This window comes from Gorilla gorilla, chromosome 2 (assembly GCF_029281585.2).
Source record: "Gorilla gorilla gorilla isolate KB3781 chromosome 2, NHGRI_mGorGor1-v2.1_pri, whole genome shotgun sequence".
Lineage (NCBI taxonomy): Eukaryota > Metazoa > Chordata > Mammalia > Primates > Hominidae > Gorilla > Gorilla gorilla.
In genome coordinates, this window is record NC_086017.1 from 61,675,401 (window position 1) to 61,690,107 (window position 14,707).

Genomic DNA, 14,707 nt, shown 5'->3' on the forward strand with positions numbered 1-14,707 from the left:
TGAAATCTTGGTGTGAAGAGTCCCTGTGAGGAAAACTGGCTCCCTTTTTTGGTAAAGATCTGGCCTGTGTTTTTGTGTCTCACAAATTCCTCAAGTCCTCAGACTCCAAAGACTTCCAATCCATGCTGACGATGACCATATTCCACTGACACACTCTAAATTAGAAACAGAGGCCAAGGAGGACATGATGTATGTCAGAGCCAAAGTCCAAGTGTCCAGCCTTGGTACAATGTTTAGATATTTCTATTCAAGGATGGACATTCTCTCACATTATTGGACAAATCTTCATACATGTTTAGACATTCCCTCTGCTGGGAGGATCATCCCCAAGCATGGTTGTTTATCTCCTTGAATAGACATCTCTACACATAATTAGACATATTCACATGTTTGGTTATCCTGCTGTAATGGTGGAAATCTACATGCGTGCATGACTGGTCATGCTCCCCCTTGGGTGGGTATCCCCATTCAAGGCTGGACATTCCCATTCATAGCTGGACATCCTTCCTCATGCATGGACACTGAAGAGTCCAGCTCCTGTGACTTTTCTGGCCTAAACACAGGCAACAACAAAAGCATTATTTGGCAGGCCTCATGGAAGAAGGCTGCCCTCCCTGCATCAGACTTGGTGTGCAACCAATGCATTGCAATCTCTGAAAGGAGTTACAGTTAAGGAATAAGGCCCCTCTGGCCTGCTATGCTCTTACTCATATCTCATTGTAGTCCAGGCAGCTTCATTTGGAGGCCTCATTCTTGTGGACCTTCAGCTGAGACTTTCTCTAGGTGCTTCTGCCAATATATCCTTAAGTGGGTGGGTTGCGGTGGGCTTAAAGATATTTTTCACTGCTTTGACTTCGTACTCAGTATGTTTCCACTCCTAGCACTTCTTTCTTTCCTTTTTCCCAGCCTCTGGGTTCATAAAACTGCAGAAGCCTTTTATTCGGGGCTCCTTTGGCGGTGAGACTGCCCACCCCTGCATCTATGCTGATCCACCTGACCCTCAACCGGTATGCGGTGCCATGAGGGAAAAGGGATATGGGAGAGTGGGCACTGGCTCTAGTTTAGCCTCTTACTTGTATTGCAGCAGGTAACTAACAACTTCACTGTTACTTTCATTTTGGCTTGTTGTCTTAATTACCTCCTCTGATGCCTCTCAGTTCAGCTCTCTTTAGCTCAGCTGAACTCTTTTTTTTTTTTTTTTTTTTTTTTTTTTTCTGAGACGGAGTCTCGCTCTGTCGCCCAGGCTGGAGTGCAGTGGCGCGATCTCGGCTCACTGCAAGCTCCGCCTCCTGGGTTCACGCCATTCTCCTGCCTCAGCCTCCCGAGTAGCTGGGACTACAGGCGCCCGCCACCACGCCCGGCTAATTTTTAGTATTTTTAGTAGAGACGGGGTTTCACCGTGTTAGCCAGGATGGTCTCGATCTCCTGACCTCGTGATCCACCCGCCTCGGCCTCCCAAAGTGCTGGGATTACAGGCGTGAGCCACCGCGCCCGGCCTCAGCTGAACTCTTGACAGACTTTTTTACTCATGGACAGACAACCTAATCATGGCTGAGTATTGCCCCAATGGCTGGACCTCCTCCCATTACAGCACATCCACCCATAGCTGGACATCCTCACCATGGCTGGGAGTGCCTCCTCCATGGATGGACATTCTGCCAATGTGTAGACATTCCTCCATGGCTGGACATGGTACCAATGGCTAGACATCTCCACCTATGGCTATACATCCTCCCATGTCTGGACATTCACAATCATGGCTAGACAGCCCCTTCCTGACTGAACATAATCACCAACGACTAGACATCCCCACCCATGGCTGGACATCCCCCCTCATGACTGAACATCCCCTATAGCTGGACACTTGCCCTTCCGCGCACTGATAAAGGGTTTGTCTGCACATTCAGCACTTCATGGATTTGAGAGGAAACCACTTATTTCTTCTCCTTTTACTTTCTCCTTCCTTGCTTGGGCAAATTCTACCTTTTCTAACCCTCTGCCTCCAACTCTGTGTTACCTTGTCTCCTCTTAGTATACAGCCAGTATCTCTATGTCTTTGCATAAATGAGTAGGTTCTATTTTTGCTCTATAAGTTATTGGCATTTGACTTATCATCATTTGTGTTCTTCTTTCCTCTCAAAAAGCTGATGCCCCATCATTTAGGTTTTCAGGCAACCTTAGGTGGACAATTCCGAGGTCACATCTCAGATTAGCTTAATCTCTCTCTGTCTCTGTTTCTCTGTCTCTCTCTGACTCCCCCACACCTCACACATGCACACACTCACACACACAGTTGAAAATATCATGATGTTCCTACTCCCTAATTTATTATTATAATGGCTCTTGTCTTAGGCTATTCATGCTGTGCTATAAAAATACCCTAGACTGGGTAATTTTATAGCACAGCATATAGTCCCTCACTCTCAGCCTGTGTCCCTGGCCACTTCCTGGGAGATCCAGGCACGGGATGTAGAAATTTATTTCTCACAGTTCTGGACACTGGGAAGTCCAAGAGCAATGTGTTCGCAGAAGAAGGTGAAGGCTTGCTCTGTTTTATGGACGGTACTATGTTGCTGTGTCCTCACAGGGGTAAATGTATGTTCTCGCATGATAGAAGGGCAAAATGGCTCCCTCAAGGTGCTATTATAAGGATACAAATCCCATTCATGAGGATACAGCCTCCCAAAGCCCCACCTCTTAATACTATTACATTAGAGATTAGGTTTCAGCATATGAATTTTGAAAGGACACAAACATTCTGACCACAGCAGCTCTGTCGATTATTATTGTCACGATTGTCGCCTGGATAAAATTTCCATTGCTACCTCCATCAGTCTTTCCCTTCCCACAACAGTGTCCACATCATCACACTGGCAGACACTCACCGTCCTCCTTTCCTCTACCCTTAAAGTGTCCTTTTCTCATCCACCGATCCCTATATAACAATCCATTCTTTTCTTTTGCCTGTCTCCCTTCTTTTAAGCTATTTTCTAAATTAAGACTCCTTTGGTTGCAAATGACAGAAAATAGACTTGGAAACCAAAAAAGGGAATTTATTGGTTTACTTAAAAGTTAAGAGGTCTAGGCCGGGCACGGTGGCTCACGCCTGTAATCCCAGCACTTTGGGAGGCCAATGCACATGGATCACCTGAGGTCAGGAGTTTGAGACCAGCCTGGCCAACATGGAGAAACCCCGTCTCTACTAAAAACACAGAAATTAGCTGGGCGTGGTGGCAGGTGCCTGTAATCCCAGCTACTCTGGAGGCTGAGGCTGGAGAATTGCTTGAACCCAGGAGGCGGAGGTTGCAGTGAGCCAAGAGTGTGCCACTGCACTCCAGCCTGGGCAACAAGAGCAAAACTCCATCTCAAAAAGTAAAAATAAAAAAATAAGAGGTCTATTTGTTTATGTGGCTGCTGTAACAATTACCACATACCTGGTGGCTTAAAAGAAAAGAAATACATTCTCTTATGGTTCTGGAGGCTAGAGGCTGAAATCCAGGTGTCAGGAGGGCCAAGCTCCTTCCAGAAGCTCTAGGGGTGATTTCCTTCCTTGCCACTTCCAGCTTCTGGTAGTTCCCAGCATTCCTTGGCTTGAGGTCACATCCCTCCTGTCCCTGCCTTCCTCTTCACATCACCTTGTCTAAAGTGTGTCTCTCTTAAAAGTTCCTCTGCCATTCTCTTTTAGGGGTACCTATGACTGTATTTAGCTCCCATACAGGTAATCCAGGATAAACCCTTCCTCACAAGACCCTTAAGTTAATCACATCTTTTGTCACACATAATAGTCACAGATTCCAGGGATTTCACGTGCATACCTTTCAGAGGCCCATTTGTCAGCATACCAGAAGGCCCATTTTTTGTAGTTGGATTCAGAACCCCAGACAATATTACCAGGCCCTTCCTCACTTCCTATCACACCTGCCCAGTCTGCAAAATCACAGCAAGCCAGATGGAACTTGAAATAGAGAATGCCATGACATAGGCCTGGCTGTAGGAAAACCTAGCTAACCCCAGATTTGCCAAGCTGATGGCCACTTGTGGGAGATCTGTTGCATAGAATAAGGCCTGGCCCAAGCTGACCCTTGGCTGCTGCCCCTGACAGCAGATCTGGTGAAACTTTTCTCTAAAAGAGGCCCTAGTGCTCAGGCTGACTGGGATGCCAACAGAGGTAGGAGGGCTATTTCAACCCCCTTCACCAGGGAATGTAGAAACTGGGCTTTATTTTTCACAGCCCCTATCCAGGCATCTCCATTCAGAGCAGGACATCAGAGAGTCTGGCTGCAGCCAGGGCCAGCTGGGAAGGCCAGGATTCCACAGGCCTGTGCTTGGCAGAGCCCTCAGGGCCGGCAGAGTGCTTGGCACGGAACCAGGAGGACAGGGCACTTCAGCTGGGCAACAGCAGGACAGACGCTGTGCCTTATGGTGGGGAAGGGAGTCGGGGAGCCCCCAGCCAGAGCCAGCCCCTAGGGAAGCCAGAGCAGGAGCTGAGGGCAGCAGCTGTGCCTGCCGCCTGCCCACCCTGGGGCTGAACAACAAGGCTTCCCTCCCCTCTGCTGGGCACTTCCTGGAAGAACCAGGCATGGGATCGGGGAGGGGAGAGAGACTCGGGGGCTGTTGGGGGATGGTGGTGGGAGTGGCATGGGGGCAGGTAAACAAACAGAGGACTAGGGGTAGGCAGGGGAAAGGGCTGTCCCTCTGCCACTGGAGGTCATTGGGCACACAGCCTCTAAATCCTATCATGTCCTCAGAAGCAGCTGTGCTCCTCGTCCACCCCCATGTCCCCTCTCTGGCCTCCCCCCAGGCTGTCTCACCCTCTGCTGGGCCTGCCTTAGGTGGGTGCTGCTGGGCCACTGCTTTGCTGAGTCTCCCTCTGTCTCTGGGCACCTATGGCGCAACGATCTCTCACGTGGTCTCTCACTGTCTCTGCTTTGTCATCCATGCCCAAGGCCCCTCACTCTCAGCCTGTGTCCCTCAGATGTTTGTGTGAACCTCCATCCCAGAAGTCTGAGGTCTGCAACCCTCCGCAGGGTCTTTCCATGGTGGGCCCTGCATGAGTGGTGGGAAGGCCAGTGGAGAGGTGTGCAGAGGTCTTCATGCCTTGCAGCTGGGTGACGCTTTCCTCAGCCCCAAGCCCCTTCTGTGTGTTGGAAGGTGTGGGAGTGGGGATCTGCAGAGCAGCCATAGTATATTTTCAGGTCCAGGGTTCAGCCTGGTGGCCAACGCCACTGGCAAAGGCAGGTTGCAAAGATTCTGCTCAGGACCTATTGCCTTTGGCCTGCGCCTCACTCCTCCAAGGGGCTTTTTTCTTCAGAAGCTTTAGGAGTAGCCCCCTCCTCCTCCTCCTCCCAAAGCAGTGAGAGAACAACTTTCTGCCATCACTGGTGGGAGCCATGCCTACTCTTGCATGTCTTGCTTTGTAAGGTGGTTGTGCCTGGAATTCTGCATGGCAAATCCCTGGAGGTGCTACCAGGCTGGAGATATTGCTACTCCAAATATTCATGGGTCCATTAGTTAGGAAAATGAGGAAAATGGATACTGGCTAGGCAAGTGCAGTCTGCCTCAACTTCTATAGTGAAAAAAGAATAAAAATCCAAACAATTCACTACCAATTCAACAAAAGACAACAAAAGTGAAAATGAAAAAAAAATCGACAGCTGGAAATTACGAAGCAATATGGCAATAAGTCAAAGCATATTAGAAATGAAAATAACTGCGAATGTGTAGTAGTGTCTATCAAAATACAGAGACTTTCTTGCTGGATCAAAAGAGAAACACATGTATTTTGTGCACAGAAGGAGATGGGAATTTGAAAATAAAGGAGTGGGTAAGGATACAGCATGGAGGGACTCCTGCTTCTAGTAATGATGTGCTAAGGAGCTGGAATGGTCCTTTTGCTGAAGGTAACTAGAAAAGCTGATCAATATACATTTTAAGTTTCTGTTTGAAGAAATTCAAAACAAACAATACAGTAAAAAAAAGAAAAATCACTAGGTCATGATCCAAAGAAAGACTCTCAGAGATGCAAGTCTTGTCCTGTGGATATTCTCCAATTGCTTCATCAAAAAATCCTTTCTGCACCTTCCCGGTCCCACAAGTTCTTCTCACCACTTACCCTGCCCTCCACCTAGCACGTGTTTTTCCACGCCCCTCGTCCTACTATCTTCACCCTGATATCCACCCCCAGCCTTAACTGCCCTCCTCCTCTTCCCTACATTCCCCCCAGGGCTCCACGGCAGCCTCCCCAGTACTCATCCTAAACATTTCAAATGTACTCTAGTGACCCCTGGGCAGAAACTGTGAGGGGGACCAGGGTCTGATGCTGACCCCTCAGGCTGTGGCCAGAGGACCTTCTGCTGAGCATTGACCTGCGGCACCAGGTGGCTTTTCAGTGGTCGGGATCAGGCAGAGATGGTGCCGGCTTCTGCAGTGGCTGTGCTGACTCATCTTCTGACTGCAACAGGAGAGCAGTCAAAGACATTTGTACCCTAGCTGGGGCCTCAAAGATATCCTCAGTGTATGTCCTGCTCTCCCAGGAGGCTGATAACTGGGTGCCCTGCAGACAGGACAGACACAGGGGATTCAGCCACAGTGAGGGAGTGTGCCCTGTCCCTCCAATTCTACTAGCTTCATCAAATATAATCATTGATAAATTTTGGTTGTGTGTGTCTTCCTAATTCCCTTGTTTTCATAGTACTTTTATGATATGCTCATAAGTATTTGTCCATCACCTCAATTTGTTTCACTTGTGCTCCATGTCAGTACAGAGAGAACAAAGTTCTTTTCTGTGGTTTCATTAAGTGCTTGGTTTGATGAATTTTCACAATTCTATATTCCTTGGTAACCACCACCAAAAACAAGATATAGCACATTCCTCTTTGTTTCCATGTGCTGTTTGCAGGCAAAACCCCTATATCTAGGAATTCATCTGATTCATTTTCTATTGTGGTTCATTTTACCTGTTAGTTTTACCTGTTTTAGAATTTTATATAAATGGAAGAACCTGTAGGCTGGGCTCAGTGGCTCACACTTGTAATCCCAGCACTTTGGGAGGCCGAGGCGGGCGGATCACGAGGTCAGGAGATCAAGGCCATCCTGGCTAACGTGGCGAAACCCCGTCTCTACTAAAAAATACAAAACATTAGCTGGGCGTGGTGGCGGGCGCCTGTAGTCCCAGCTACTCGGGCAGCTGAGGCAAGAGAATGGTGTGAACCCGGGAGGCGGAGCTTGCAATGAGCTGAGATAGCGCCATTGCACTCCTGCCTGGGTGACAGAGCGAGACTCCGTCTCAAAAAAAAACAAAAAGAAAAAAAAAAAGAACCTGTAGGTAGTCTAGCTTCTTTCATTTAGCATCAAGTTTCTGAGAGTCATCTATGTTATTCTGTGTATGAATATATTCATTTTTGTTACTATTACTCCATTATACTAATATATCATGAAATTTTTGTCTAGTCACCTGTTGGTGGACATTTGGGTTGTTTCCAATTCTGACCTGTTTGAATAAAGCTGCTATGAATATCCATGCACATGTCTTTGTAAAATGTGTTTTCATTTTTCATTTGCAAATTTTAGGACTGAAACTACTGAGTTACAGGGCGGGTGCACGTTGAACTTCATTAGGAAGTGCCAAACCATTTTCCAAAGTGGTTCTGCGTTTCACACCTTTTTATCAGCAGTGTATAAGAGATCTACCCATTCTGAATCCCTGCCAGGATTTAGTACTGTCAGATTTCTCATGTTAGCCATTTTTTAGGGTGTCTAGGGGTATCTCATTTTGGTTCTCATTTTTATTTCCCTCATGACTATTGATATTGGGCATCTTTTCATGTGCTTCTTAGCTATTCCTAAATCTCCTTTTCTGAAGCATCTGTTTGAGAATTTTGCTGCTAATTCATTCTTTCTCATCCTTATATGGCTCAATTGTTTCATTGAACTGAAATCCATGTGACTGAATTTTGTATTTGATGGAGGTTTAGGTTGTCTCAATTTTTGTTTTTATCAATTAGATTGAAAGCATTAACTATATATCTCTTTGTGCTAATTAGCCAGTATTTCCAGTGGCTTGCTTTTGTAGTCAAATTGTGGCCATGTCTGCAAAAAAGAATGGACAAGAGTTCCACATATTCGCTGGAAAAGACTTAGCTGTTGGAAGCCATTCTGATGCCAGAGTCATAGGTGCCCTTATGACATCATTACACTCTCTCTTCCTTCACACTTCCTGCCACAGTGGTGGCTAGAGAAGTACAGACCTGAGTATAATGGAGACCTCTAGCCTCTAATCATGGGCACTAAAGGGGATTGCAGACTTGAAGGGATTGAACCAACTACCTGCAAGTCATGGGCATTCAATGTTTTGTAAGAGACAACCAGTCAATTCAAAGATGCAGGCAGGGGGAGGTGAATTCCCACAGTTAATCAGGATGCAAGCCCTGTGTCTGGGTCTCTGGGAAAGCCAAGAGGTTAAGGATGTGGTGAACTTGGCTGAAAACTGGGTATCCTGCAGGCAAGACAGACACAGGGGATTCAGTCACAGTGAGGGAGAGTGCCTTGAGTTCTACAAATAACTACCTATCCACACCTCACCTCTTTAAAATCTGATTACAGAAGGATGGCCATGTTCGCCAAAGCATAATGGAAGATGTTGATGAAACCACACTGTTGAAACAAATGGAGTGGGAGAAAATACCTCCTCCTCCAAAGCCAAAGGTAAGTCAGAGCAGGCCCTCAAGGTTGGAAGAGACCCCACACCTGCAACATCTCTGACCTGTGCCACCGAGTAGTGGTGGTTGTCTTCTCTGTGGCTCATAGAATTGGTTAATTATGGAATTTCTTGTCCAAACTAGGAAACGTTTGTGAGTGAAAGGTGTTGCTATTAATCCTTACTCAGGAACAACCACCATAAACCAAGAATATCCCAGGCCAACAAGGACATAGTTGTTGTATTCAAAGCTGCAATAAATAGAGATTGACTCATCCTGGGTTATCTTCTTCTCCCATTTCCTTACGAGTCTGGGAAAGGTGGGTGACTGAGGCATGGAGACTTGGATGTAGGAAAGAGAAACCCTGAAAAGTGGAAAGCAGACATGCAACATTGGAGCATGGCATGGTGAGGGCTCTGTTTGGGGAATGCATGGCCATAAAGGGAAACCCAAGTCTTGAATTGGGTGGGATGTGGGGGAGTGTGCACATGAGTCCACTTATGTGTAGGTAAGCTGAAGTTAAAAGAAGTTTTAACAAGAAAAAGTGTGTTAAAAGAAGTGAAAGTAAGAAGTATGTGAAAAAGACTCCAAACTGTGTGGAGCAGGGAAACTTTGACTACTATGACGTGACAGCAGGAAAGAGCAGGTTGTGGATTTCACTTGAAGTTAGAAATAAGAGGGCACGGCCAGCAAAGGACACACTTCTCTGGCAGGTGGGAGAGGTCTGAAGGGATGGGTCATGGGTCTCAGGAGATGGTCAGGCCTAGGTGAAATGTGTTAACACTTTGGCCCTACATCACAGTGTCCTTACTCTAGACTGGCCAACAAGGTTTGCAAAAACCTGGGCAAGGTAGCTAGGGCAGGTGTACCCCCATTTTGCAGATGGGAACATTGAGATTCAGAGGTGAAGGTGAGGTGGCCATGTCCATTGGCCTGTGGGTGGCAGAGGTGGTACAACCTGGTCTCCTGGGTTAGGTGTTGCCCTGCCCAGTGCTCCTGAACTTTACAGGAAAGGGCCATTGTAGAGTACCCGGCCACTTCCTCTCACCCACTGGGGCTGATGTTTGTGAGGAAAATGTCCTGACTTTTCTTTCTTTTCTTGCAACCTCTCCTCCTTCTCCAAATGAAGCCCCCCACTGACAAGGTACTGGCAGCAAAAAAGATCCAGTCTTGGTGGCGGGTCACGCTGGTGCAATGCACACTACTGCACGTGACCCTCAGAGCTTTGATCATTCAGTGCTGGTGGAGGCAGGTGCTGGCAAGGCTGCAGGCAAAGAGGAGACGGGCAGCACTGGAGCTCTGCGCACGGCAGCTATGGGCAGCAGTCAGGCTGAAGTCCTGGGTCCGCATGTGGCGTGTCCGCCGGCGTTACTGTCGTTTGCTCAGTGCTGTCCGCATCATCCAGGTCTATTGGCGCTGGAGAAGTTGCCATACCCGTGGCTTTTTCCATGGCAGTTATGAGCTCACAACAAGCCAGCTGAGCCTTGAGCTTGACATCTTCCTGGGATCACAGATTTGCCGAATTACAGACTGCATCCTCTTCCCAATAAAGAACTGACCAGATGCTCCAACTATGTGCCTCTAGTTCTCTATTTTAAAAACTCCCAGAAGTATTTGTCTCAGCAAAGGGTCAGGGAAATGCGGACAGTTACCTGGCATCTCACAGGTCAGCTCTGAGGAGTCAGCCGGCTTGTGTGGGGTCCTGTGGGGAGAAGGATGTGACAGCCCCATGCCGGAGGAGCACGGCTTGTAATAGATTAGCAGTGTCGGCCATAGGTGAGGGAGCTGGGGTTGCAGAGCCACCAAGAAGGCCAGCTCCAGGAAGACTGGTTCCTGCTGTGGTGTGTGTAATGGCGCCCCCTGTGGCCATGCAGTATGGAGGCCTGTGCCATCCTTTGCTCTTAATCCTCCAGCGTCTTCCCTTAACACTTAGAGCAAGTTCAAAAGCTCTTTCTGGGTCTACATAACCCTGCATAGTCTGGCCCTGGCCATCTCATCCTCTTTATGTCCTCCCTGGCTGCTCTGCTATTTAGCAACTATCCCAAGCATGTTCCCATCTGAGAACATCGCCCTGCTGCCTGCTCTCCTAGGGCCGTCAGCTTCTGGATGGAGCTCCCACTCCATGCAGGTTTGTCTCTGTGCAAAGGCGCCCTCTCCAGCTCCTCAGTCTGCCTTCCTGTTTTCAAAGTCCTCATCACTACCTGAGGTTGTCTTACCTGATTATTAGCTTATTTTCTTTTCCCCTCTAGAGTGTGGCCTCCAGGAGAGTAGGACTCTGGGATCAGAGCTGCGTCCAGGACCTAGAACAGGGCCTGGCACACAGTGATTCTCTATTTATATGTATATGGACAGGTCAAGCATCTCTTATCTGAAATGCTGGGGTTCAAAGTGTTGCTGATTTTTGATTTTGGGGGATTTGGGAATATTTGCATTGTATGTACTGATGCAGCATCCCTAATCTGAAAATCTGAACTCAGAATGCTCCAATTAGCACATCCTTTGAACTTCATGTCAGCACTCAATGAACTTTGGATTTTGCAGCATTTGAGGTTTGAATTTTCAGATTTAGGGTTATTCAAACTGTACATAGATCTAAATAGATGTGCAAACTACCCAGTCCAGAGCCAGACCTCCTGACTCTGGCCCTTACATTCCAGGAGGCAACATTCTCCTGCCTTAATTATCCCCGAGCAGGTAACAGGCAACTACGGACCACCTCTATCATTTAGAACTCAACAGATTATTCAAACTGGCCAGTCCTAAGCTCTTCATCTTTTTTAAAAAATTAATTTTATTTTAAGTTCTGAGACACCTGTGCAGGACGTGCAGGTTTGTTACATAGGTAAACGTGTACCGTGGTAGTTTGCTGCACCTATCAACCTATCACCTAGGTGTTAAGCCCCGCATGCATTAGCTAGTTATCCTGATGCTCTCTCTCCCCACCGCCCTTCCCCACAGCCCCCGGTGTGTGTTGTTCCCTTCCCCGTGTCCATGTGTTCTCATTGTTCAGCTCCCACTTGTAAGTGAGAACATGTGGTGTTTGGTTTTCTGTTCCTGCGTTAGTTTGCTGAGGACAATGGCTTCCAGCTCCATCCATGTCCCTGCAAAGAACATGATCTCATTTCTTCTTATGGCTGCATAGTATTTTATGGTGTATATGTACCACATTATCTTTATCCAGTCTATCGTTGATGAGCACCAATGCCCTTTTCTCAGCTCATGGGAACACTCACTTTTTTCATAAAGAAAGTGTTGCCTGATTCTAGAATCGCAAATAAAAGCCAATTACATATTTAAGTTTGTTGCAATTTTGTCTTTTGATGGTTTCTGGCAACCTCTGAAGGGACTGAGGGGAGACTTCTGATGACCCTGAGATGCCTGAGGAACACAGGGGAGGCCCCGCTGAAGCTTTCTGAGGTCCCCTGTCTTCCTCATGGAGCCCCAAGGATTGTAAGTAAAGTTCCTCTTGGGTTCTGACTCTGCTGTCTTTGCAGTGAGTCCCAACGCCTGTTTTTGTTGTTTTTTGTTTGTTTGTTTTCTTTTTTTTTTTTTTTTGCTTTTAATTGAGGTTGCTTTGTGCTGGGAGAGAGTGCATGACCTTGGGATGTCAAGGGTTAGTTGCTGCCATGAGAGGGCACATGACCTCCCTGGGATTTTAGAGATAATTGAAGGTGACTGCAGTAAGTGGCTGTTACTGCATGAGGAATATAACTCTGGCTTTCAGAATTTGCAAAGATTTGGGTTTTCTCCTGTTTCTTCTATTTTTTTCTTGCCTGCTAAAATAAGGGAAGTTGGTTACGGGGATCTCAGACCCAAGGCACAACTTGACTGGTGAGCATGAGTCAGGCATCTAAAAGCTGGTAAGTGGGCCCCAACACCTAAAAAGTCTCCAGAGAAAGAATAAGCTGGGTCATGAAATGTGTTATTTTGACACTTGGTCATGCACCAGCCTCAAGAAAATTTCTGTGCAATGAGGAACACTTTAGAAACATCTCATGACCCAACCCCTTGGTGTTCACCTCTTAGACTTTTATTTCGGCTGTGAGACCCAAGATTTCATGTAAAAATGAGATCCTTAACTTCTAAAGAACTGAGTACTCCACATTTTGGCTCTGCCTGCCTTTTACATTTAAAAGTATTGTGACTCCAGGCCGGGTGCGGTGGCTCACGCCTGTAATCCCAGCACTTTGGGAGGCCGAGGCGGGAGGATCATGAGGTCAGGAGATCGAGACCATCCTGGCTGACACAGTGAAACCCCGTCTCTACTAAAAATATAAAAAATTAGCCAGGTGTGGTGGCGGGCACCTGTAGTCCCAGCTACTCGAGAGGCAGAGGCAGGAGAATGGCGTGAACCCAGGAGGCGGAGCTCGCAGTGAGCCGAGATGGCACCACTGCACTCGCTCTGCCCTCCAGAGCGAGACTCCGTCTCAAAAAAAAAAAAAAAAAGTATTGTGGCTCCAGAAGCTGCATATCAGCCATGTGTTACCTAATATTTTGGTCAATGATGGACTGTAGATATGATTGCAGTCCCTTAAAATTAAAATGGAGCTGAAAAGTTCCTATTGCCTGGTGATGTGGCCATTGTTACATCATAGCACAATGTATGGCTCATGTGTTTGTGTTGATGCTGGTGTAAACCTGCTGCACTGCCAATTGTATAAAAGTATAGCATATATAGTTATGAACAGTACATAATACTTGATAATGACAATAAACAACTATATGACTGGTTTATGTATTTACTTTTTTTTTTTTTTTTTGAGACAGGGTCTTATTCTGTCACCCAGGCTGGAATATAGGGGCATAATCATGGCTCCCTGCAGCCTCGAACTTCCAGGCTCAAGCAATCCTCCTGCCTCAGTCCGTCAAGTAGCTAGGACTACATGTGTGCACTGCCACACCCAGCTAATTTTTGTATTTTTTGTAGAGATGAGATGAGGTTTTGCCACGTTGTCCAGGCTGCTCTCAAACTCCCGAGCTCAAGCCATCCACTCAACTCAGCCTCCCAAAGTGCTGGGATTACAGGCGTAAGCCACGGTGCCAACCTTTACTATACCTTTTATCATTATTTTAGAGTGTACTCCTACTTATTAGAAAAAAATTAACTGTAAAACAGCCTCAGGCAGGTCCTTCAGGCAGGTCCTTCCAAAAGAAGGCATTGTAATCTTAGGAGATGACAGCTCCATGCGTGTTTTTGACCTAAGGATGTTCCAGAAGGACAAGATGTGGAGGTGGAAGACAGTGATATGGATGATCCTGAACTTGTGTAGGCCTAGGCTAATGTATGTTTGTTCCGTAATATTCAGCAAAAAAGTTTTAAAAGTACAAAAAAAATTTTTAATAGAAAAAAGCTAATAGGATAAGTATATAAAGAATATATTTTTGTACAGCTATATAGTATGTTTATGTTCTAAGCTGTGTTATTATGGGTCAAAAAGTTTAAAAAATTAATATGTTTTAAAGTAAAAATGTTACATTAAGCTAAGGTCAATTTATTATTGAATAAAGAAAATTTTAAAATAAATTCAGTCTAGTCCACATGTACAATGTTAACATCATCTATAGCAGTATATGATAATGTCTTAGGCCTTCACATACACTCACCACTCACTAATTCACTGACCTAGAACAACTTTGAATCCCGCAACCTCCATTTATGGTTAGTGCCCTGTACAGTTCTACCATTTAAAATCTTTTATACCATATTTTTACTGTACCTTTTCTATGTTTAGATACACAAATACCTATCATTGTGTTATAATTGCCTACAGTATTCAGTATGGTAACAGGCTATATAGGTTTGTAGCCTAGGGGATATAAGCTGTATCCTACAGCATAGGTGTAGGCTATAGGTTTGTGTAAGTACACTCTATGGTGTTCGCACAATGAGGAAATCACCTAGTGATGGTTTAGAATGTATTCCCATCATTAAACGATGCATGATTATACTTACAGAAGCAATGAAATCTTATTAAAAATAATTTGGAATTATGGCCATTTGTAGAATGTTC

At 46.1% G+C, this 14,707-nt stretch overlaps 2 protein-coding genes across 8 annotated transcripts in view; one reads left to right on the plus strand and one right to left on the minus strand.

The window, feature by feature from the left end:
• LOC101144055 (IQ domain-containing protein F1) overlaps positions 1-14,707 on the minus strand; it is a 143,757-nt gene that overhangs the window by 31,185 nt on the left and 97,865 nt on the right. The window lies entirely within an intron of this gene.
• Positions 1-14,707, plus strand: part of LOC101141967 (IQ domain-containing protein F5) — a 52,450-nt gene that overhangs the window by 10,841 nt on the left and 26,902 nt on the right. For 3 of the 7 annotated variants that reach the window (XM_004034237.4, XM_063703839.1, XM_055382541.2), the window contains exons 1-2: positions 8,188-8,352; positions 8,602-8,703. In XM_004034237.4, coding sequence (XP_004034285.2) covers positions 8,335-8,352; positions 8,602-8,703 — 120 coding nt within the window. In that variant the 5' untranslated portion in view covers positions 8,188-8,334. Of the gene's footprint in view, positions 1-8,187; positions 8,353-8,601; positions 8,704-8,840; positions 9,104-9,825; positions 10,268-14,707 lie in introns of those variants that run through there. The other 4 variants (XR_002005454.4, XM_019024880.4, XM_055382539.2 and 1 more) reach the window with 4 other exon arrangements.